This window comes from Podarcis cretensis (assembly GCF_951804945.1).
Source record: "Podarcis cretensis genome assembly, chromosome: 1".
In the NCBI taxonomy this organism is placed as follows: domain Eukaryota; kingdom Metazoa; phylum Chordata; class Lepidosauria; order Squamata; family Lacertidae; genus Podarcis; species Podarcis cretensis.
This window is the reverse complement of record NC_137170.1, coordinates 109,875,446-109,897,700: the sequence shown is the minus strand read 5'-3', so window position 1 is coordinate 109,897,700 and position 22,255 is coordinate 109,875,446. Positions and strand designations below refer to the sequence as shown.

Below are 22,255 nucleotides of genomic sequence, written 5' to 3'. Positions count from 1 at the left end.
CAGAGCTCAGGGATGATGGGAGTTGTTGTCCAACAACATCTGGGGACCCACAGGTTGGGAACCACTGGTAGGGAACCTGTGACCCTCCCTCCAATTGTTAAAATACAGTTTCCACCAGCTAAGGGAACTAGGCAAGGAGATGGAATAGGAGTCCCAATAGGAAGGCCACAGATTCCCCATCCCTACACTTCCAAGATGTAAGGGGGCAAAGCAAGCAAGCTCATTCCAGCCCATTTTCATTTCTTCTACTTAACTCTCAGTGTTTGTAGTACCTTACTAGCCTGTTTCTATTTGTGTTCTTGTTTTGGAAGGGGAATTCCCCCCCCCTTAATTCTGTGTTTTTGAAAAACATTTTTTGTACTTCTGGGTATTCTGCTATCCCACTTGTTTCTGCCAGCACTGAGAGTGATATGTGCCAGCTCACAGGAAATACAGGAAGGGAATGTGTGTAGAGAGAAACGTAGGCAATGCAAAATACATGACTTAAAAAAAAATAATCCCAGTTAGCCCTTTATTATACTGCCATCACACCTTACTACTTTCAACTTCAAGATGAAGGCCCGTTTTCAAGAAATGCGGTTTGTTCTCTTTCCAGAGTACACCCTGAAGAGCACAATTCATAAGCAAGCCTAAAGAAAAGTCTCAGAACGTGTTATGTCATACATGGATTTGTAAAAGGCTTGGCCTGGTAGTTTTATCGGAGTAAGACCAAACACACATTCTGGGTCACACCAGAGCCAAAACCCTGCACGATGCAGTTTATTTTAGCACAAAGGCAGTTAACAGTTTTTCAGAAACAGATGAGAGGCTGTAACCAAAGTTGTACAAAAATGTCTATATATCCAAATGAGTTAAAATTATGCAAGACATCCGGGTTTTCTCCATCCTTTCGATTTGCAAAATTGGGACTTTTATGTAAATACTAGACATTTGGGAAAAGTGAAGAAATTTAGATATTAACAGCATATACAGACAGTTTTTAAACTCCTAACTATATAAAATTATTACATCTGGACAAAAAACAAAACAAAAAACAACCAGTCCAAAGTTATCATGTTGCAAACATGATCAGCTTGTTGAAAAATACCATACTGGTGTGGGGGGGGGGCAGCGGTTTGAAGTGTCTCAGGTAAAGCCTGATGGCTGTAAAACGCTCAGAATTAACAACTTATTTCACCTGTAAAATGGGAATGTTTTGTTTTTTAAAAAAACTCACTACAAACCTCCCCATGCAATGCCCCAATAAAGCTAAATGTTTGTGTACTCATTATATATTATGAAAGCCTTATACAATGTTCATCTCAGTCCCACTTAGCTGGTGAGACATGTTTTTTTGATGCAAACAGGGCCATCTTCATCCAGGGCCATCTATTGTTCTGACATTAACTACTTATATTGCCAGATCATTGACAAGCCTAGTCCAATATTGCCTGTTCTGTCTGGCAGAAGATGTTCTCTGCTCTATTGCTGGCTTACGGCTCCTCCCTGCCACTCCTGGGCCCTTCATCTAGTGACAACCCTGGAGGCCTCACGTCCTCCCACTGTCCACCAACACCAAGACTGGCAGCCATTTCTGCCTGCTCAATTGGCCGGAATTAAGGCATGCTTCCAGCTTCCTAAAGCTGGGAGAGGGGGATGAGGAAGGGGTAAAGGTAATGGTGAGGAAAGTGCAAAAGAGCTGCCTGGGAAATTAGGGGCTTTGTGAAGGATGGACCTAGGATCCCTAGCTTCCCTCAAGATGCCTGGGAAGGTAAGTGTAGGAACACAGGAAGCTGTGTTATATCAAGCCATACCACACTCAGTACTATTTGTACTGACTAGTAGTTATTTGCCACGTTTTTCAGCCCTATCAGGAAATGCCAGGGACTGACAGTGGTGTCTTCTGCATGCCAGTAATAGGCTCTACTATCGCGCTACCACTTTTCTCCACAAAATTAACATTTATTGCAAGCAGATGCTATTATCCTCTACTGATACTTATCAACTATACTGGATAGGGGAACGGGGAAATCCACACAGAAACAGGTTCCCTGTGCGAGACTGCCTTCTCCACACCCAAAATTAAAGAGCTTGCTTACACATCATCGCAAAGTCAGGCTTATGGAGTTTCACAGGGTGAATTCTTTCAGTTTAGTCACCATCTTCTTCCCTTTGCAACAGAGAATTTTTTTTTTATTTTTTTTTGAGAGAAGACACACAAACACTGATTGTGTGAGTCCAATATTTATGGGGTAAACACGACACCATAGGTCAGTTTGAATATTCAATGCTAGCCTTAAACAATGGCATTTATGTTTCAGGAACAGGAACCCGCATTCCCAGAGGCAGTTTTGTTACTATAGCAGTGATATAATTTAAGTGAGATCACCTATGTGAGACCACTCACCAATCCTGAAAAAGGACAAAGCGAAACAGCAAAGCCCTGCTCTAGGTAACTTTTTATTCTGTTCCAAACGGCCTCCTAGAAAATTGCTTGATGGCCACTAGTCATGGTTAATGTCTTTACTAAAGACACTGATCCATTTATGTGGAGCACTGGCACACTTAGGACCAGTAGCTAAGAAGGATGGGCCACTAACACTAACTGCAAATAAGCCAGCCCATATGGCAAATGCATTTCTACGTGATAGGATCAGCACAGAGTAAGAGCACAATTAAGGGTGCAATTCTAAACCAGGTGGAAAGTGAAGCTCCATTCTGGACACCTCTGACTAATTCATCTCCCCAAAGCCCTCCCTCCCCCTTACAAACCTGGTGCACTGGGTGGGGGAGCTGAATTGAAAGCACTGCATCACATCTGTTTCTAGCTGGAGTTCAGTACTGTATCATTCACGATGGCAAAAGTAAATATTTGTTTTGATGGTCAAAAAGATTCCAGTAAATAAAAGTGAAAGCAAAGGCACAATGGTGTTATAGTTACCAAGTCAAGTCCTTCTTTCCCCCCTCGACCAGATAGTCGCAATCTTCAGTTCTTCCCAACCCCTGTTCTCAGGAAGATATGCCTTTGTTAGTGGCATTGCAGTTATTTTCCTTTTATGCATCTGAAATTGGCTTAAATTGTATTAACATAGCTCCGGGTCGGTTCTGGTATAGATGTTGCGCAAAGCTCAGGAATTACGATGCGCAGTTGGGCTGGAATCAAAGTACAGAAACACCTGGTTTCAACAACAACAACAACAGCAACAACAACAGCAACAGCAGCAACAACAACAACAGAAATCTGTACTCCGGTGACACTAGGACTTCAAGTTGAAGTGTGAATTCAGATGCCTCAGAAAGTCCTCTGATGTACTAGATGGTGGAAAAACTTTCTGACAGAATTCACATATTCCAGTCTGATCAAGTTCCGAGTCTGCAGAAGGAAGTGCCAATACATCATTGTCTTGAGTGTGATATGGCTCCCAGAGCGGCTGTAAGAAGCAGAGGGTAGAAAAAGAAGAGTTATGAATGCAAATATTTCACCAGCTAGGGATGGCTGATGTTGCTGCTACATACATCTAAATATGCGGCCTTTCATTTGACTGAATGTACTTTGTGTTTAGAAAAACAAATCAAATGACTACTCCTAGAATGAAATCTTGCCAATATTTTCATCAGCTAAAATGTTTATTCTTGATAATTGTGGATTGATAAATGCATATACTATACTTTCCTATTTCAATGCATGTTTATATCAGGGCACCGATATTCAAATTACATGAGGATTACGACTGAAGTGGTACCCCCATTTTAAAAATAAACACCAAGAAAATATATCTTACCAATCACTTCGATCATGTAACTTATGAGGGCATACAAGCAACTTGGATTTGGAGCTGGAACAAGCAACTCGGGCTCAGAAGGCTTTTCAAAAATAAAATGTATACAATTTATATGTCTAATGTGTGAAAGTGTGCATATGTACATGTGAGTGTGAGCATACAAAGCCTCTATGTCATTCATATGTACCAGTATCTGAAAAATTCTGAAGCAAAGTGGTTTATTAAAAAAAAAAAGTGGGGACACTTACAATTTCTCCGAGTAATTTTTTTGTCTAAACAATATTTAATACTGGCCACAACGCCTTAGCAGATTTCTATTGTGGCCTTTTTTTCTTTTTACTCTGGTCAGTCATCAATCCACGAAGAACACAGGCTAATTAGGTGTAATTACATCAAGTTCTAACAAACAGTCTACTTTTCTGTTGGTGTAAATTGCTTCGGAAACCTGTCTAGGCACTGACGCGTGTTTTAAATATCACTGCGGAAGTGTGCTTTTAATTACTTATTTGCAACTCCACCTTGATTTAAACTGGCAGTTTTAATAACTGTAATAGGAGTCATGACTAGATGGCCACAATATGCATGCTGTATTTGAAATATTTGATCAAATTCACACCAGCTGGAGGGCCTTAGCTTGCAAGTGTTTTACTCAGAGTTTTGAGCTTGATTCAGGTAGGCTCTACTGTAGGGTTCTTGCCTAACACACATTTATTCAGGATTTTTATTATTTTATTGTAGATGGCATTCAGCTGCTACTGTAATTTTTATTTTGGATCTCTGCTGGCAACCCCACCCAATAAAAGTATGGCTACGAATATTTGCAAGAATGTTATTGTTAGAAGTGTGAACCAATTAATTATCTGCCTTTTAACTGACTGAAGTTGTGGTAACATGAGAACTGACTGGATTAATCAATGCTGGTGCTTATTTTTAAGATACTGAAGAAAGCATGCACTTAAAAAAATGGCTTTCAGTTTGTGAGCTAAGCTACAGGCGTTTGCAGTCCTAAAGATGAATTATAGCTCAAAATAAATTAAACTATGCAACCTTCCCCCTGCCAAATAACACTCGTGCAAATGTTAAAGTGTTGTGTTGAACTGGAGCTACGTGCACACATTTACATGGATGAAAATGCTCTGAATGTTTGTTTGTCTCAAAACCAGGAGCCCTGCTTGCTAGACTAACTCCCCAGACGACACAGAATGAAGGGATGAATCAAAATCCTAATCCTTCAATTCAGTCTCTGCTCCTGTTTTCAGTATTACAGTTTTCAATCCAGGTGTTTAAGAAACTGCTATATACTAAGGAAGCAGGCTCAAGTTTTTATATTTAGTGTCTGCAAGGAAGAGCTAAATTTATTACATCAGCTGAGAGCCACAGCTCTAATGACTTACGGTTGCCAATTACACTGCATTTAAGTTTCCTCTCCTCGTTGTTATTTGTTAACGCATGTACTAAATGCATGACAGAAAGCTCTTGTCTACAGGAGGGGTGGGAGAGAATATCAGGCAAGTAAGATGGCACTATCAGGATGTCAGCAATGGTGAATAGTATAGAACAAGGACTTGTGTGCTTTCAATGTGTCTTCAACCTGGCCATTTTTTACCATGCAAACAGGATGGTGGGCTGACCCAAGCTGTCTTTGTGTGAAAGTGAAGCTATGTTCTCCGCCAGGAATTGCTGTCACTGTCTTACAAAGTACATTTCAAATCAGACCCTGCAAAGGTTTTCAGGCCAGCTCTACAGTTCGTATGGGCAAGCATGAGGCTATCATCACAGCTCTCTCAGTAACAGGGACAGAGCCCTTTTAACATGCCTTGTGAATTGGGACCCTTATTTTTAGCAAGTATTTTGTGACGCCATTTTTCACATTTTCCCTACTGCTGCTAAAAAGGGGGGGGGGGGACTAAGCACACATTTTCAAATGATGGAAACTTTCTGCAACCTATTGCTAACTGGACTCGAAGTGATGAGATTTTGCATCTGTTAAAAAAAATCACCCTTAAACGGGTACAAAAACATTTAGGAAGCAACAAGAAAGGTAACAAAATGTTTAGCAAATCTATGCAGCTGTCAATTTAGAAGATTTTAAAGGAACGGTGGCTTTTTTTTTGCCTAGGTGATTAGAGAAAATGCACAACTTTAATCAAAGACCTTCCTGTATACAACAAACCAATATCGGAAGTATTTTCTGTCACCAGTTGTCTCTCCAAATGTAGACACATAAAATATCAAGGCTTCCTGGCTACTACTAAATTACAGCACAGGCCACTTATATTTTAAAATGTAAGCTTTTCCTTATTTTTCAAGTATATGAATTTTTATAGTCTCACGCCCTGCACATTCTGACAGTTCAACACCAATTCTTATGCACTTTTAAAGCTGCATGCTTCTCTATCAACTTGAAATCACAGACCAGCTGTTTCACATGCTTTAATATACAATGCAGAGTGCCATCTACTGAGAAATGAATAGTTAAAAAAACAAGCAGGAGACATGATGGAGAAAAAGAGGAAGAAGAACGAAAACCACAGGAATCTCAGTGGTAACAGAAGAAATAGTTTCATTTGCTTTGATCCAGCCCAACTCAGAATTTGGTGCGGTAAAGACAAAAGCAGAAACTATCCAGGCATCAAATAATTCAAATGCAAAACCTAGAGCCCTAATATAGGATGAAAAAGGAAACTAGTATGAATATATAATAAATAGTGCATTACCAAACTGCAGGTCATCATTATTATTTTAGGATGTAATAGACTGAAGGCACACTCAGGACTTTGGGCATATGTGTCTAAAATTAAGAGTGCTACAATGAACTTGGGAAAAAGTAAGAGGTGTAACTCATTAAATCTTCAATAATTTGTAGCGAGGATCCATTACTCATAAAAGTGGTGACTGTAATTCATGACTACATTAACACTACGCAGTGTGATCAATATGCCTCTTAAAACCTGCGCACGCTTGCACTTTAATTCATCTGCTTTCAACAGGGTTAGTCGATTTAGATGACAGTAACGCCGCGGTAAGTATGTTAAGCAGATCACAGCAGAGTTTTTAAGAGCTATTTACAAAAAATGACGGGCATGCTTATCAGTTTTAATATGGATCATTTCAGATCAAACTGTATCCTCTCATTCTGTGACTGCCGAAAATGGCAGATCATCATCAAATAAGTTCAGATGGGTTTAAACCAGATGCAGCACATGGGTTTAAACCTGCCAAGTTCCAAGGGGTTAACTCCCTATAAGTGTGTATAGGATTTCAGCCTAAAAAAACCAAAGGAGGTCCAATCTGCCACTAGCAACAGATCTTGAGAGGCCACCTCCCTTTTTCTTAAACATTAGAGAGGCAGTGCCATGAGGGAGGAGAGAGAGAAAGAAAATAAGAAAATTGGGGGTAGGGGAAGAAGCAGCCTGCAGTGGGGGGTGGAAAGAAAGGAGTAGACAAATGGATGGGAGAATAGCAAGTAGCCAAATAACTTTTTTTGGTGAGGTTTGAGGAAGCCAAGACGGAGTCACTTCCGAACTGAAGCCATACACGTTGCCTGCTCACAAAACTGCCTAATGTGGAAGGATTACATGCACACAAAAATTCAGCCGAAAGCTAAAATAAACAAACATTGGTTTTGTACATATGAAGCATGAACATTTATCAACTTAAAACTGACCCTGGAACACGGAAATGTGCATGCACATGTCTTTCATCAGCTTCTCGCTCCATATTAAAAAAGCAGTTGTGTGATATGTGCAAGGGCTTTTGAAAAAAAAAAAAATCCTCTGTGCACATAATCCAGCGCAGACTCCCAAAGCATGGATGAGAAGAAGCAGTGTGCAATGGTTAGAGCGAAAGGTTATGGCCTGAGAATACATTGAGTTCAAGCCCCCATTCAGCCTTGATTCTCGGTCACTTTCTCAGCCTAAGCTACCACAATGGGCTAGGAACATAGGAATCAGGCTCCTACTAGATCAGACTATTTGTCCAAATAGCCCTGTACTGGCAGCCCTGTACAGTTTGCCAGGCAGAGATGTGTCTTTCCCATCACTTTCTTTTAATGGGAGGTGCCAGGGACTAAATCTGTGAACTCCTGCATGCACTGAGCTATGAGATGATAAAAGGGGTGGGAGAAAAACATATAGGCACAAATAGAGAAAAGGCAGAATAAAAATGTAATAAAAAACCAAACAAAAAGAGCTTCCCTGTTTTCTACAATTCCAGAGATGACTATGCACACGCACCTACAATGTGCACACAGAAATGCCTGGAACCGGTGCACAGCAAGAAAACCTGCACTGACTGGAAGAGAGGTTTGTACAACAGACTGCCTGTGTGGGCATTTGGCCTGGGGTCTACATACAAGACACGAGCTTAAATATACTCTTCAGTCATTCAAATATCCCTAGTTAGAAGGCCCCAAAAGATTAACTTGCAGCTTAGTTTCAAAGCATGCTGCATCAGCAGATGGAAGGCTTAGAATAGGGAATACCGGCTGCTGGTCTAAACACAATATCACAAATTATGACATTACAGTGGTGGCACAATGATATCAGGCTGTTGTGCTAATGCAAACGCTTTGAATCAGAGCAGTGGACAGATGGGATAATAGATATTGCACCAGGTACACAGTAGGTTGAGCAAGTTCAGCTACCTGCTCAGTTTTACTGCTTTACAGAATCAGAATCATCATATGTAAACACAAAAGGAAATGGAAAACAGCAGATACCTGCTGAGGGACTCCAACAGGGCTCTTGTTATCTTCTAAAGATGGAAGTTTTATTTCAGGGATATCTTCATCTGGAAAGACAGTGGCTCCAAAGTTGTACGCATAAGGCACTTGAAAACACAGAGGGTTGTCCAAAGGACTCTGGACGAGTGCGTTTGTGTGGGCGGCTGAAGATTTGGCTGGCAGGTTATGTGCGGCTGAAGTGCTTGAGTCGGTGCCATGGCCCTCAAACATGTTGCGCTTCACCTCGCTGTAGCTCATGTCCTGGTCCCCAAGGTCCCTATGAAACGGCTTATCTGGGAGCATGTTTTCAGTCATCACAAGGCAGGGGATTCCTGGAGCATCTGGGGTGCTCTCCAAGAAAGCAGCATCGTTGTCTATGGGCGGGAACTTGACATTAAACTGAGAAAGGGACTCCACAGAGTTTTCTTCCTCGTCCTGCCCCATCCCGCTTGGAGTGGCGGATGGGAAGTGTGGGGCACCTCTGTTTAGATCCTTTTTAACCCAAGGATTACAGAGGTCGTCTGCTTGTTCATCGGTGCACTGGATAGGCGTGGAGAATGGAATTTCTGTAAAGACAGGTGAAAAGGAAATGATTAAACAGTACCTAAGTCTCTGGTTTAAAGCACGTAACTTCAACTGCCTGACAAATTTAATTTCCCCAAAGACCAGCATGGTCAATTTATCAGTTTGACACACCACAGACTGATATTGTGACTCTTCCATGCCAACCCATTGGCTCTCCTATGCAAGAATAAAATTTGCCAGAACTCTTGTTTGGGGCCAAAATTTCAAGCCTTGCAATTGCCCTTGTGCCTTGCCATCCCCAACGCTCTCCACTAACAAGATTTATATACCGCTTAACCAACAAAACTTCTAAGCAGTTTCCCTAAAATGTTAAGATTTAATTATTAGATATACTATATTTCATTTCCATAAACTATTAGATAATATTAGATGTTTAAAAACAAGTTAGGCTAAAACCTTTCAAAATAAAACCCATTTGCCAGACTTGTTTTTCAGGGGGGTGGCTGGGTCTCTCTCACTACTTAAGATAGAAAATAATAATGATATTTATATTCCATGTTATACAGAAAGCATTTTCTAGACACTATGAATAACGCTACCTATTATTGAGATTTCATTTTGGCAAGAATTGGGTTGCGTCACAGATAATTTGTCTCTAGCTGAGGAATGACAGGTGACTGGATTGGTGTGTGTGTGTGTTTCTTAACAAACTGTGGCTTATGCAACCATTTCAACACACGTCTAGGGTCTAGCTGTGCACATCCATTTGCCACAGGCTGCCTTCAGTCCACTTTTGGCAAGCTACAAAAAAAGCAACTTAAATGTACGTTAACTGTGGCACACCGAAAAGGCAAACCTGAACTGAACTGATCCCTCGAATGAGCGGTACATGGCTATCACCAGCTCAACACATGCTGGCCTCCTCCTATGGATGCTGCGCAATGAAGTTAGCTGTAAATGCCAGTACTAGAAATTAGGTTCAGTTACTGTTAGATTGCAAAAGTGTGGTATACAAGGTTTTGAGCAGAAACAAAACCAGTGGTTTAGATCAAAGATGCTCCCCAGAAGCCTCTAACCAGTCGTTGTTGGGAGTGCTGGTGTTGGTCTCTTATGAGAAGGATTGAAAAATGTTTATAAAATAAAGACATTAAACAGAATTAGGCTGCAATCCAATACCCAGTTACCTGGGAGCAAGCCTCACTGAACTCAGTGGGGATTCATTCTAAGCAGACATGCCTAGCACTGCATGCCTTAATCTCCAAAACAAAATGCATTAATTCAAAGTGCACGCAATAAGCTCAGAGCATTGCTGCACAAGCGCTGCCGAAATCAGTTTACGTTACAGACAGGTGCTCCGCTCTCCTGCTTCAACAGAAATTGAGCATCTAAGGTGGTGCGGCAAACCGCAGCGAGGCATACACAAAGCAGATATTAAAATGCACTCCGATAGGTATCTGCATGCTCGCCTTTCCACACAACAGGCCAAAAACCTGCCGTATAAATTCCGATCTATATTTTTGCTCCTAGCCAGATAACTAAAGGCAGCGTCACTGATCATGTTGTTATCGAACGGAGGTGATCTCTGTACGGCAGATAGGTGTGTGGGAGAGAGAAAACAGGGGCAGCCTTCACTGGCGAAGGGAAGAAAGAGCGTTCACTGTGTTGCAAGCAGATAGGTCAAGAAAAACAAGGCAACCGGCAGCTTCTCAAGACATGCACTTGCAGCAAAATGAACAGTCACATCACACTGCACAAGTGACGTGTGTGTGTGTGTGTGTGTGTGTGTGTGTGTGTTTGTGTTTGTGTGTGCGTGCGCTCACTCTCTTTTTTCTATCAAACACACACACACATTTCTTTTTATATTTCGGTCACCAGGGTTATTGCAATGTAGGACCATTTCATCAATTATAGAGCACCACACAGAAGTCAGGGCAAGTCCCGGGTAGCGTTGGAAAGCGCATGCATCATATACATCATATTCCAAAAACGAAGCATGTTTTCCCCCCCCCACTGAAACAGCTGAATCACAGTAAGAGCTGCAGTAAAGCGATACCAGTTACAGGTTCTCTCCGTAGTTTAAATTTACTCAGCTGGTCCGTCTGTGCTTTAGCTAGTGCGCGTATGTGATGAAATTCTTCCTTCATGCCCCAGAAAACAGCCTCAAGTTCGTCCCTTCCAAAAATAAAATAAATAAAAATACATTATTTCAGATATAAAGCACCACGTTCTGTTCCACTCTTTTGTCTTTATCAAGCCTAACCCTGGGAAATTTTGGCACCCGCTATACCTGAAAGCCAGACTCAGGGAATGGGAAGAGACACGATCTACGAGATCTGCGACCTGATATTGCAGCGTTGTTGGTTTTTTTAGAAAAACAATAATCTGTAAAGCAGCTGGCGTGTGTGTTGTCGTCTCCCATTTTGACTGCATTTAACCATTTCCATTTAACCAGAGAAAGGGATGAGGGCCGTGCTAAGGCACAGGGTACAGCCCCTCCTTTGACCAAACCTGCCAATGCTCAAAAGTGGCTCTAGATACCTTTTTTCAATATTTAGCGGTGGCAAGGGAGAACAGGAGCACTCCTGACTTTTTAAAAATCAGAGAACGAGGGTAAACATGAGATGATTACTAAAAAGAAAACAGGTTCCTTAAATAAATAAAAATATAAGGGGGGGGGGATAAGTGTGATATACCTTTCACAGGCAGCTGTACCGAAGGCCCCCGGAGATAATTCCTGCCTAGATGAAGCATGTTTTCCATTCCTTGCCTTTTAAAAAAGATCGTAAGTATAAACAAAGGAAGAAGCTTGCATTTATAACAGCCTAACAAAATGAATCAACACATTAAACAGGCGCGTACAGTAGCAGCTTAACAATGGCACTAGCCTTCCCCTCCCCTTTTAATATAAAAAAGTAAAATGCAATCGTTCTAAATAATGGCTTGGAAAATGTCTTAGATGGAAATTGAACATGTCCACACCCTCATTTACATGAAGGCACCAGAAGATTCCCAAAGTATTTGGGTGGATGTTGAGATGAGTGGGAGAGGCTATATACATTGATACAGAGCTTACACAGAGGACATAGTTAATCTGCAGCTCCAACAATTAATTCTCTGAGCTTCATTTCCTTTCCATTAGAATATTTTGTCATTATTCACCCCCCTTTTTATGGAATATTTTTGCTTCAATGTTTTCTGGTATTTGATCCAATCCTCTTCAAACAAATGATAAAACTGGGACAGAGAGCCACATATTCTACGCATCAGATCATAGCTATATATATATATATATATAGCCAGAAAACTATCAGCAGAGACTCTACTACATACCTTCAATAAGCTGGGCCAGGGCTGAGACCGTGTGTTTTATCATGCATGAAGAGAAGTTATTATATTTGACTACCACCTTGTGGGTTAGCACAGTATTACATGGGCGTTTTATTCAAAAGCCTGAAACTGAAGTTGTTACGATAATCCGTCTTTTATATGGCTTTCAGAAACTTTGAAAGGTTGTCTGGCAAAATGAAGCTAACGTATTTGTCTCTGAAGCACAAACACAAAAGGCAAGGCTGAATGTGCACTGGCTTTCCAAAACCATACTCCGCAACAGGTAGAAAAGCATTTGAAAAACGACTGCTTCCAAATTATATGCAAAAAGGGGGAGGGAATAGAGCATGTGCATAATACACATGTGCCAAAGAGCCCAAATACATGGCCTAATCCTCATTCTACAAGGATCATCTGCATGAACAATTTCCATATGCATACAGTGTTATTTATAGGCAGAGATTTGGGTCTCCCTTCCCTTGATAATCTTACCTCTTTGTCGTTTCTTGGTCCTGGCATGGAAATTTGTGCCTCACTTATTTCTTTCAGCTGTTTCTTCAGAAGCCGTATTTCATCTTCTTTGATGGCGATAATAGATTCAAATTTCTTTTCTTTTAAATTGCTTTCCTCTTCGGTTTCTTTTAACTTTACACTCTCACCGTCCAATTGTTCCTGAAACAGAAAGAAGCACATACAGCACAGTTGGCTAATTTCTCAGTCTTTGAGGAATGCCGTGGCAGAATAGACTACTACAGGCTAAATTAAGTCTTGGCAATCTGTGAAAAAGGCAAATTCCACGTCAGGGATCATTAGGGAAAGGATCGAAAACAAATGCTGCCAAAATCGCTAACACCTTTGTGCAGATGTATGGCCCCACCCAGTACAGTACTTGGAATCTGGCATACAGTTCTGGCTGGTGCACTTCCAAAAGGATATTGCAGGTCTGGGAAAGGTTCAGAAAGGGGCAAGCAAAATGATCAGGTGGCTAAAGCAGCTCCTCTATGAGGAAAGGTTGCAATATTTGGGAATTCAAAGTATGGAGGGCAGGGGGGAAAAAGGCAAGTGAGGTGTATAAATTTATTCATTTAGTTTGACTTACATGCTGCTTGCTGGTAAAGAACCTCAAAGTGGTTTACAAAAGCATATTGTTTCTATGGGAAATTTCCAACCAGTGTGGTCTTGTAGCTATTTCGAATTCAGGCCAGTTTTAGCTTACCTTACTTCACTGTAGATGTTACACATGGGTGAAAACAGCACCCACCTCAAACATATAATTAGTTTTTGTACTCAAAATACAGCCTGATCCACACACTCGGATCCCCTTGGCATTTTAGCAAATTTCCATCTCATGTGGTGGAGGAAAATACTCTTTCCCAATAGATACCCTCCAAAAGCAAAAAATCATAAATATTCACTGGAGCAGGTGGATGGGATTTCTGAATTGAAGAAGTCTAATAGTTTGCTAAAAAAATAAATACTATAGAGAAAGTAAGACAAAGAGAAGTCTTTTTGTCTCTTTCATAATACAAGAACGAGGAGGCCATCCAACAGAGGTGAATGCTGGGAGATTTAGGACAGACAAAATGTGCTTCCTCATAGAATCCTTTTGTTTAAATACTGTATTTTTTGCACCATAACACTCACTTTTTTCCTCCTAAAAAGTAAGGGGAAATCTCTGTGCGTGTTATGGAGGGAATGCCTACGGGTGGCATGCCTACGGATTTTCCTCCTCTAAAAACTACGTGCGTGTTATGGTTGGGTGCACGTTATAGAGCGAAAAATATGGTAACTGTTTTGTTGCAGATGCCTTTGTCACTTTGTGTGAAACACACAGCTGAGCTATGGAATTTGCTATCATGATGGCCACCTATTTAAGATGCCTTTAAAACAGGATTAGACAAATTTGTGTATGATAAGGCTCTCTTTGGGGTTCAGCATGCCTCTGAATACTAGTTCCTGTGGAGCCAGAATGGGAGAGGGGTGAATGCATTTGGGGGCTTCCTATAGACACCTGGTTGGCTACAGTAGCAAATGAGATGCTGGACTGCATGGTCTTCAGTCTGATCAAGCTGGTCCTTTCTTTATATATCCTTAAAATGAATTCAGCCCGTACGCACTACCCCATCAGGTTAGGCTGAAATAATTAATAACCATTTATGGCAGCATGAAGTTACATCTCACTGTGGACAATTATTCAAAACAATTGTGCGTTATTTTGAATACTGAAAATAGTCACCGTAGCGGCGTGCATATTAGTGCCTATAAATGTGGGAAATGTTGTCTCATTCCATTTATACACTCTGTTCACTAATATTTAATTAGTTTTAGGATGTGCTGGAATCAAGATAAAGTACATTTAAAGAAGGTGACAATAGTCTTCAAGGGTTGTAATTTCTCGAACAGTTGGAATGTAGCTATTTAGCACTTAATGACTTAGGATTTTTGCAAGACTTAAGCTATAAAACTTCAAAAGGGGAGAAATTAAGGCTTTTAAAAAGTCGGCTTCTGCAATGTTAAACCATTAATTTTCTATATAGGATGACATTCTATACAAAAAGCGTGGGGGGGGGGGAGACTCAGCAAGGAGTTGGGAAGAGAAAAACCATGAAGTTCTAGCAGCAGCAAAATTGTCTTTTTTTAAAAAGGCTGAATTTTCCAGCTCTCAAGGGTGTATGACATTTGTCAGTTTTTTGTTTTGTTTTTTACAAAAGGGAAACAGAACCATAATTCACTCAGCATGTGTGTGTAAACTCAATTTTATTTTTTTTGCAGGGTAAGTGGGAAAGAAAGGCACATGCAAGGCATAGTCAGAAACGAGGAAATAAACAGCGCCCTAGATTTTAAAAAATGACACAAAATCAGGGAGCTGATCTTGCAAAGGAAACTTGAGACGTGTTGTGCTCTCATAGGGTTTTGTCTGTTTATACAACGACAACTAAAATATCTGAAATAAATTTGCTACTGCTCAAACTCTGAAAAATAAGATGATATTATCAAAGTAAGCAACGACCTTCACCAGACACTTATATTTGGTTAAAATAAAAAGGTTCATCTGACCGTAATGGCCCTTGATCCAGAGTGTGTTATTTGGCCAACACCGCTTACAGCTCATCCCACAATGCTGGTAAGTCCCTCCACTGAGAGCTGAGGGAAAGATTCCTTGCAGGAGTTTTGGCTCTCAGTCACACCACGCTAAATACCGTCCTTTTGTTATTGCTGCACTCCATGCCAATGGCAAAAATAACAGAAGCCTCATGAGAGATTTGCTCTTTAAGTGTAAAGCAGGACCAAATGTAAAGGTTCTTGCAAGCAAGAGAAAAAGAGGGCTAGCAAATGTTCTTACAGCATCCCCCTCTGCCTCACAAACTACTTTTCCTTTTGTGACTTCTACTGGGCTGAGGGGCCAGTTCAAACACTTCACAGGAATGAAGGCCACTAGCGTGTCTACCCAGTGTTAGGATGGCACCTGAGGCAGGAAAAGCGACTCCACGGAGCCAGCTGAGCTTGGCGCATCCCACACCCCACTCCAGGAGAGCCAGAAACGGATCTTGCTGAGAAATACTGTACTTTCCCGCGTATAAGACAAGGTTTTTTCACGTTAAAATAATGTGAAAAAATTGGGGTCGTCGTATACATGGGTAGTGCAGAGGAGGGGGGACAAGGGATTATTTGCTACCACGACCAGGAGATTGTAAGCAATGATAGTGCGGGTGATTGGTGGCTGCGGCAATGGCTGCTGCTGTGGCAATTGTGTGGGTGATTGGCGGCGGCTGACGGCGAGCGGTGAGACGATTGGTGGCTTCTGTGTCACATGCTATCGGAAGTGTTGGTCAGGCGGGTCAACAACTCTGGGCAATCTCCCCTCATTTTCTTAATTCTGAGTCTCCAAAAATAGGGGGCGTCTTATACATGGGAAAATATGGTAGCTAAGCCCTGACCATGCACCCAGAGCCCACCTGCACCAGGCCATTGCTTCTCAGGCCTGTTGCTCCATGCACAGCCCTGGCAATCAGAATGGGTCTGGTACTCAGCCAATTCTAACAGCAACAAAACAAAACAAAAGCGTACTCTCAACAGGAAGCCTCGGCAATCTCATCTCTCTCTCTCAGTGCCATCTCTCTGACAAGTGTAGCTGTTTCTAAACACCTGTTGGCTGCATTCACAATTTATATTTTAGGTGCGCTCTTTAAAAACGCAATGTGCGAAGTAATCCTAAGGCAATTACCTTCAATGACTCAGTGTCAGACGGAAAGAAACTCAGTAAGGTTACTCGGGACAGACTTGGTTTGATGCAATAGATGAAAGCGGCTTTTCTCTGCAGTCACCTGTGGCTGCCCACTTCCTCCCAGAGGTTTGATCACCCAAGCAATTTTCAGCTGGAGGTCTAGAAATGTGCATCAAAGCACCACCCGTGTTTCATTAAAGTGAGCACAGTCGGACCTTGGTTGTTGAACGCCTTAGCAATTGGACGTTTTGGCTCCCAAAAGCCGCAAACCCGGAAGTAAGTGTTCCAGTTTGCGAACATTTTTCGGAAGCCGAACGTCCGTTTCACTTGTTGTCATTGTTTCTGGGACCAATCAGCCAATCATAAGCCGCGCCTTGGTTTGCATCTGTTTAACAACCAAGGTATGACTGTACTGAGATGTTACAAGATCATCTCCAAAATGTGGTGCAGTGGTTAAGAGCGGTGGACAGATGTCACACCATGTGTGTGACCTGGGGGTGAACATGTGACCCTTCCAACATATTTATAGTATCGCTGACTTGTAACTGTGTAAAAGGCTGAAGAACAGTCTCAAAGATAAGCAAACAAAAACAGAATCAGAAGCGAAAGGAAGATTTTGGCACCGGAGTGTTCAAACATTATGCCTTGCAACCCAGTCTTAGCACAACAGGTCTTAATAAATAAAAAAAAAAACACGTTGGAAAGAAGAACTTCACTTCCTGATCTGGTGTCATAAGAGAATTGTGTGTGTAGGGGGAAAAGAGGGGGGGGGGAATGATGAACTAGCTATAGTAAGTCAAGTCAATAAAAATTTAGAAGGTAGCACTAAAAAGCAAAAAATGAGTACCCAGTGAGAACTAAAAAGGACAGAATGCTGGCTATAGGACACACTGCCACAGAGGGAGTGTGTGAGGAACTGGAAATATCACTGGTACCTCGGTTTACAAACAGTCCTGTTTACGAACAATTCTGTTTACAAACTCTGCAAAACCGGAAGTAGTGCTCCGGTTTGCAAACTTTACCTCGGTCTACGAACAGAAGCCGAACGGAGCAAGGGCACCGGTGGCGGGAGGCCTCATTAGGGAAAGCGCACCTCGATTTAAGAACAGATTTGGTTTAAGAACGGACTTCAGCAACGGATTTAGTTCATAAACCGAGGTACCACTGTATATGCATTCATGAATAGACTTTGCATTTTCACAGAGCATTCTATGCACATCCAAAACCAGTTGACAGCTTGCCATTTGAAATAGTGTAACTATGTCGGCAACTGTTAAAGAACTATGTTGCTCCCCGCTGTTACTCATGTAACTACTTTGTTCTCAACTCATATTGCTGGCTATTCAAAGGTTTTTAGGAGGGCAAACTGATAACTAGACTGAGTCAAATGACGAGTCTCTTCAGCAAAACAAGGGTAAGAAAAATACACTTATAAAACGTTGCGCTATCCATATCTGTATGAATGCTGTGCTAAGCATCTCTCCTGATTTTTCACTCTTCATCAATTAATGAGAAGAAAAGTTGCATTTGAAAATTATCGAAGGAGATGAAAATGTTGGTGAAAATCTCATGGGTTACCTTATCTTTGGGGTGACAGAGGGGCGTTTGTGAGCATCTTCCCTTTCATTCTACATCATCTCTCTAACGGCCTGCATTCTGAAGTCTCCCCAGCTTCCCAAGTGTCAATTAAAGCCCAAGAAATGTTCCTGTGGGACCACAGCTGTCAACTTACAGATTTGAAAATAAGGGACCAGCAGCCTCAAAAATAAGGGATCAGCAGCCAAAATAAGGGATTTTCCAGGCACAGGTATGTTCAACTTCTGAGCCCCTCCGAGCCAAAGGCAGAAAGCCCAGCCAGCAGCCAAATGAAGCATGAAGCCTCAAGGAAAACCACCGTCACCTCTCTGCTGGGAAGCACTGAGCAAAGGCGAGTCCCCAGGCAACGCAGCCGATTTGATCAGCACAAGGCATGCAAGCTCCACCCCCCAGTTGTTCTTAGACTTCTTATTGGGTGAGCAACGCAGCCAAGCAACACAGTTGGAGCCTCCCTCCTCCCTGGCTGGCAGGGAGGGAGGGAGAGGAGCTGCTTCCTTTGAAACCCGGGAAATTTAAGGGACATCATCAATAAGGGACAGCAGCGGGACACAACGCTGGGATAAGGGACTGTCCCGCCAAATAAGGGATGCTTGACAGCTACGTGTGGGACTTTTTCAAATGTGGAAGTGCGGGCAGCCAGGGAGGCTGCAGCACACTGGAGAAATGTTTATGGGAAAGAACAATGCACACACACACCACCCCTTGGCCAGCTCAAAAAGACAAGCTCAGCTGAAAACCCTGCACCACCTCAAATTCCAAAGCAATTCTCGATTCTCAGACACGTAAAAATAACACTGGAAAGAGTCACAGAACCAGATCATCAACTCTTCCAAGTTGGCATAACTTGGGCAACTTCACTTTAAGTGCAGAAATTTACCAGGCTTAATCGATGATAAAGGAACAATAACAGGCACAAATGTGGATGTTGCAATAAGTCCTCCATCATGACATGACTGCAAGGAGATTGGAAGTTTTCACTTCCTTTTTAATTAACCATAGTTTGTGTGCCATCCGTACCCTAAACTGTGCGATCTGTCGAAGAAAGCTCGTGGTTTGAAGTTGGCTTGTTTCTAATAAACCATAATTACGATTCATCACAGTTTGTCTAGTTCAAATGTGATGCTTATCATGCCAGTATTATTATTATTATTTTAGAATTATCTTGTGAAAAGCATCCTACCTTTAAAAGCTTCTCTCTTTGCATTGCCAACTGCAGCTTTTCATACAGCTGATCAGCATTCAAGTTCAGTAACGTACCATTTCTTCTGGCTTCGCTGTCTTCTGGTAGGTGGTCATGCACATATGAAAAAACCCCAAACATAATGGTATATCATACATGGCGTTTCACACATGGAATACAATAGGGAATCAAATAATGCAACTTCCACAATATTGGGTTGGGATTGTTTTCGGTACACGCAGATAATCTCTATATAGGAAAATAAGTGCACACTAACATTTGAAGTACAATGCAGTTTCCTCCTTAGATAGACAAGGCAGCAGTTTTGAGACTTGAGCATGCTTAACACAGTAAGGTAAAGGTAAAGGGATCCTGACCGTTAGGTCCAGTCGTGGCCGACTCTGGGGTTGCGGCGCTCATCTTGCTTTATTGGCCAGCATGACTAAGCCACTTCTGGCGAACCAGAGCAGCTCACGGAAACGCTGTTTACCTTCCCGCCGGAGCGGTACCTATTTATCTACTTGCACTTTTTGGGGTGCTTTCGAACTGCTAGGTTGGCAGGAGCAGGGACCAAGCAACGGGAGCTCACCACATCGTGGGGATTTGATCACTGACCTTCTGATTGGCAAGTCCTAGGCTCTGTGGTTTAACCCACAGCGCCACCCAAGTCCCGCTTAACACAGTATAGAACTGCAATCTTCTTAAAATGATGCCTTCTAGGAACTGAAGAATGCCATGTGATATAAGTATTTCTTTTCAACCTGCTCCTCTTAAAACTATTCAAACCCTTCATGCCCCATTCCTTTTTTCCTATGGAATACTTTTTCTTTCTTATTTCATTCCCTCTTCATTATTTAGCTTTTTATACTCCCATTTTCTCTTTTCATACAACTGCCCACTCCTCTCTCCCTTATAGCTTCCTTCTCCAAAAGCAGGACTTTGCCAGGACATCCCAATGCATGGTTCCAGAAGCAGGTGCTCGAAGGTATGAAGTGACCTAGACATTGTTCCCCTTGACCCTTCACTACTGAGTAATCACAACCAGCAACCATTCATTGGCCCCGAAGTCCAGATGCATGATAAAAAAAGCAGTTTGTGTTGGGGAAACCCAGTGGATTGTGGTGGTGTAGATAGATGGATAGATGATAGATAGATAGATAGATAAGATATAGATTTGAAAATTACCTACCTTTGTTGCAGCTCAAAGAAGCCAACTGTGAGTTGAGTTTTGTGACAGTGCTTGTAAGAAATACAATTTGGTTTTGTTGTTCACATATCTGCTTTTCGTAGCTGTCTGTCTGTAAAGATAATTTAATTCGAAGTAGTCATTTTGTGACAACAACAGGCTAACAAAGGGAAGTACAACACCTGGCTTTGTCACAGCAGCTATGCCTATAAAAAAAGTTATCACCTGTGCTATTGCTCTGGTTCTCCCTCTGTAGAAATTCCTTTGCCACTTTATTTATTTACTACATTTTCATCCTGCCCTTTCTTCAAGGACAGAATCAAGGATTTCATTCCACCAACATATTCTCCTCACCACAACCCAGCGACGTAGGCCAACAGATATAGACTGGCCCAGGTTCACCCAGAGAGGCTCGTGGGCTGAATGCAGGCCTGTCTTCACAATTATCCGGCTCTCATTTAGAAGTTAAGCCCTGTGTCACCACAGGGGTATACTGTGATGCCAAGTTATTGCCAAGTAAAAAGTCTGCCCTCTTGCATGATCAAAAATATTTGCTTGGGACAAAGGAAGTTTGTCTTACACTGAATTAGTCCATTGGTCCATATAGCTCCGTATTTAACTACACTGATTGGTAGTGGCTCTCCAGGATTCCTGACTGAGTTATCTCCCAGCTCTACTTTGAATTAAATGCCCCAGCCCCAGCCCTTCTCCAAAAGCTGGATAATGGAAACCCCATGATTTATTTAGCCACTTTCATTCTTCAGAGGGGAGGCAGAGGGGGAGAAAAATACCCTTTCAAACCCCCAATACACCCAAGAGTCTCCCTACAGCCTGATTCAAAATAAAGCACCAAACAGCTGTTGCTTCACCAACCCATTAAAAAGCCAAAGAGGTCAGCATTTTCCAGCAGCCAAGGAGACCTCAGGAAACAGAAGAAGAAGAAAAAGTCACCAAGACCCAAATTGAAAATGTACAACAGCAATGTCTTGTCAACACTTCTGTACAGAGCACAGGCATGACAGCTAAAACAGACAGAAGAGAAGATGCTTTTGACAGCCAGCGTGCACAAATAATTCTTTTAGAGTCAGATGGCAGCAACAAGTTACCGACTAGAAGATATACTTGACAACCAAACATCCCTCTACACCGAGCGCCATCTGGCTGAGATGACTCCGGCTTCTATGCATGACACAGTTCCAATCATCAAAGAGTAGCAAAACAAGCAGCCAATCAGCTACTTGCGGAATCAGCCATTGGCCACAAGCTGGAGGGTATGCCAACACAGAATCGAGAACATGGAGTAAAGGTGTGTGTGTTGGGGGGAGAATAAGAATCAGAGCAAACTCAACGTGTGTGGGTCATCTGAAGTCCAAGTTTTCTATGGTTTCTTCCATAGTGTTTATGGTTCCGTACCCAATTCCGGAGGCCATTTGCCAAAGAAGCAGGCTCCCTGCCTTGAGAATAAACTTGGTAAGACTGTGTTGAGTATGATTTGACAGGATTTTTTATGGTGGGGCTGTGAATCATTATAGAATAACCAGAACATTAAAAAAAAGGTGGCCAAATAAATTTAAGGTTATTCACTTGTATTGGTGAAAAAAGTTGGATACTGAGGCAAACTTTTATCCCTGTTATCTCCATGAGGAGAAGAGATCAATTTTAAGGTGTGTGTTTTTTTTTTTTAATAAAAAGGAATGCAACCACAAAGGTGGCCCTATCCCATTTTTTGAAA

The 22,255-nt window shown here is 41.9% G+C and overlaps 1 protein-coding gene across 8 annotated transcripts in view; it reads right to left on the bottom strand.

Moving 5' to 3' along the window:
• Positions 1-719: 719 nt before the first annotated feature.
• The window catches only part of TANK (TRAF family member associated NFKB activator), a 36,095-nt gene continuing 14,559 nt past the window's right edge, over positions 720-22,255 (bottom strand). For 7 of the 8 annotated variants that reach the window (XM_079980473.1, XM_079980476.1, XM_079980471.1 and 4 more), the window contains 7 exons: positions 20,527-20,635; positions 19,338-19,438; positions 12,829-13,008; positions 11,703-11,776; positions 11,063-11,181; positions 8,482-9,050; positions 720-3,410 (listed from right to left, as the gene is read on the bottom strand). In XM_079980473.1, the coding sequence (XP_079836599.1) occupies positions 3,237-3,410; positions 8,482-9,050; positions 11,063-11,181; positions 11,703-11,776; positions 12,829-13,008; positions 19,338-19,438; positions 20,527-20,635 (1,326 nt within the window). In that variant the 3' untranslated portion in view covers positions 720-3,236. The remainder of the gene's footprint in view (positions 3,411-8,481; positions 9,051-11,062; positions 11,182-11,702; positions 11,777-12,828; positions 13,009-19,337; positions 19,439-20,526; positions 20,636-22,255) is intronic. The other variant, XM_079980478.1, reaches the window with a different exon arrangement.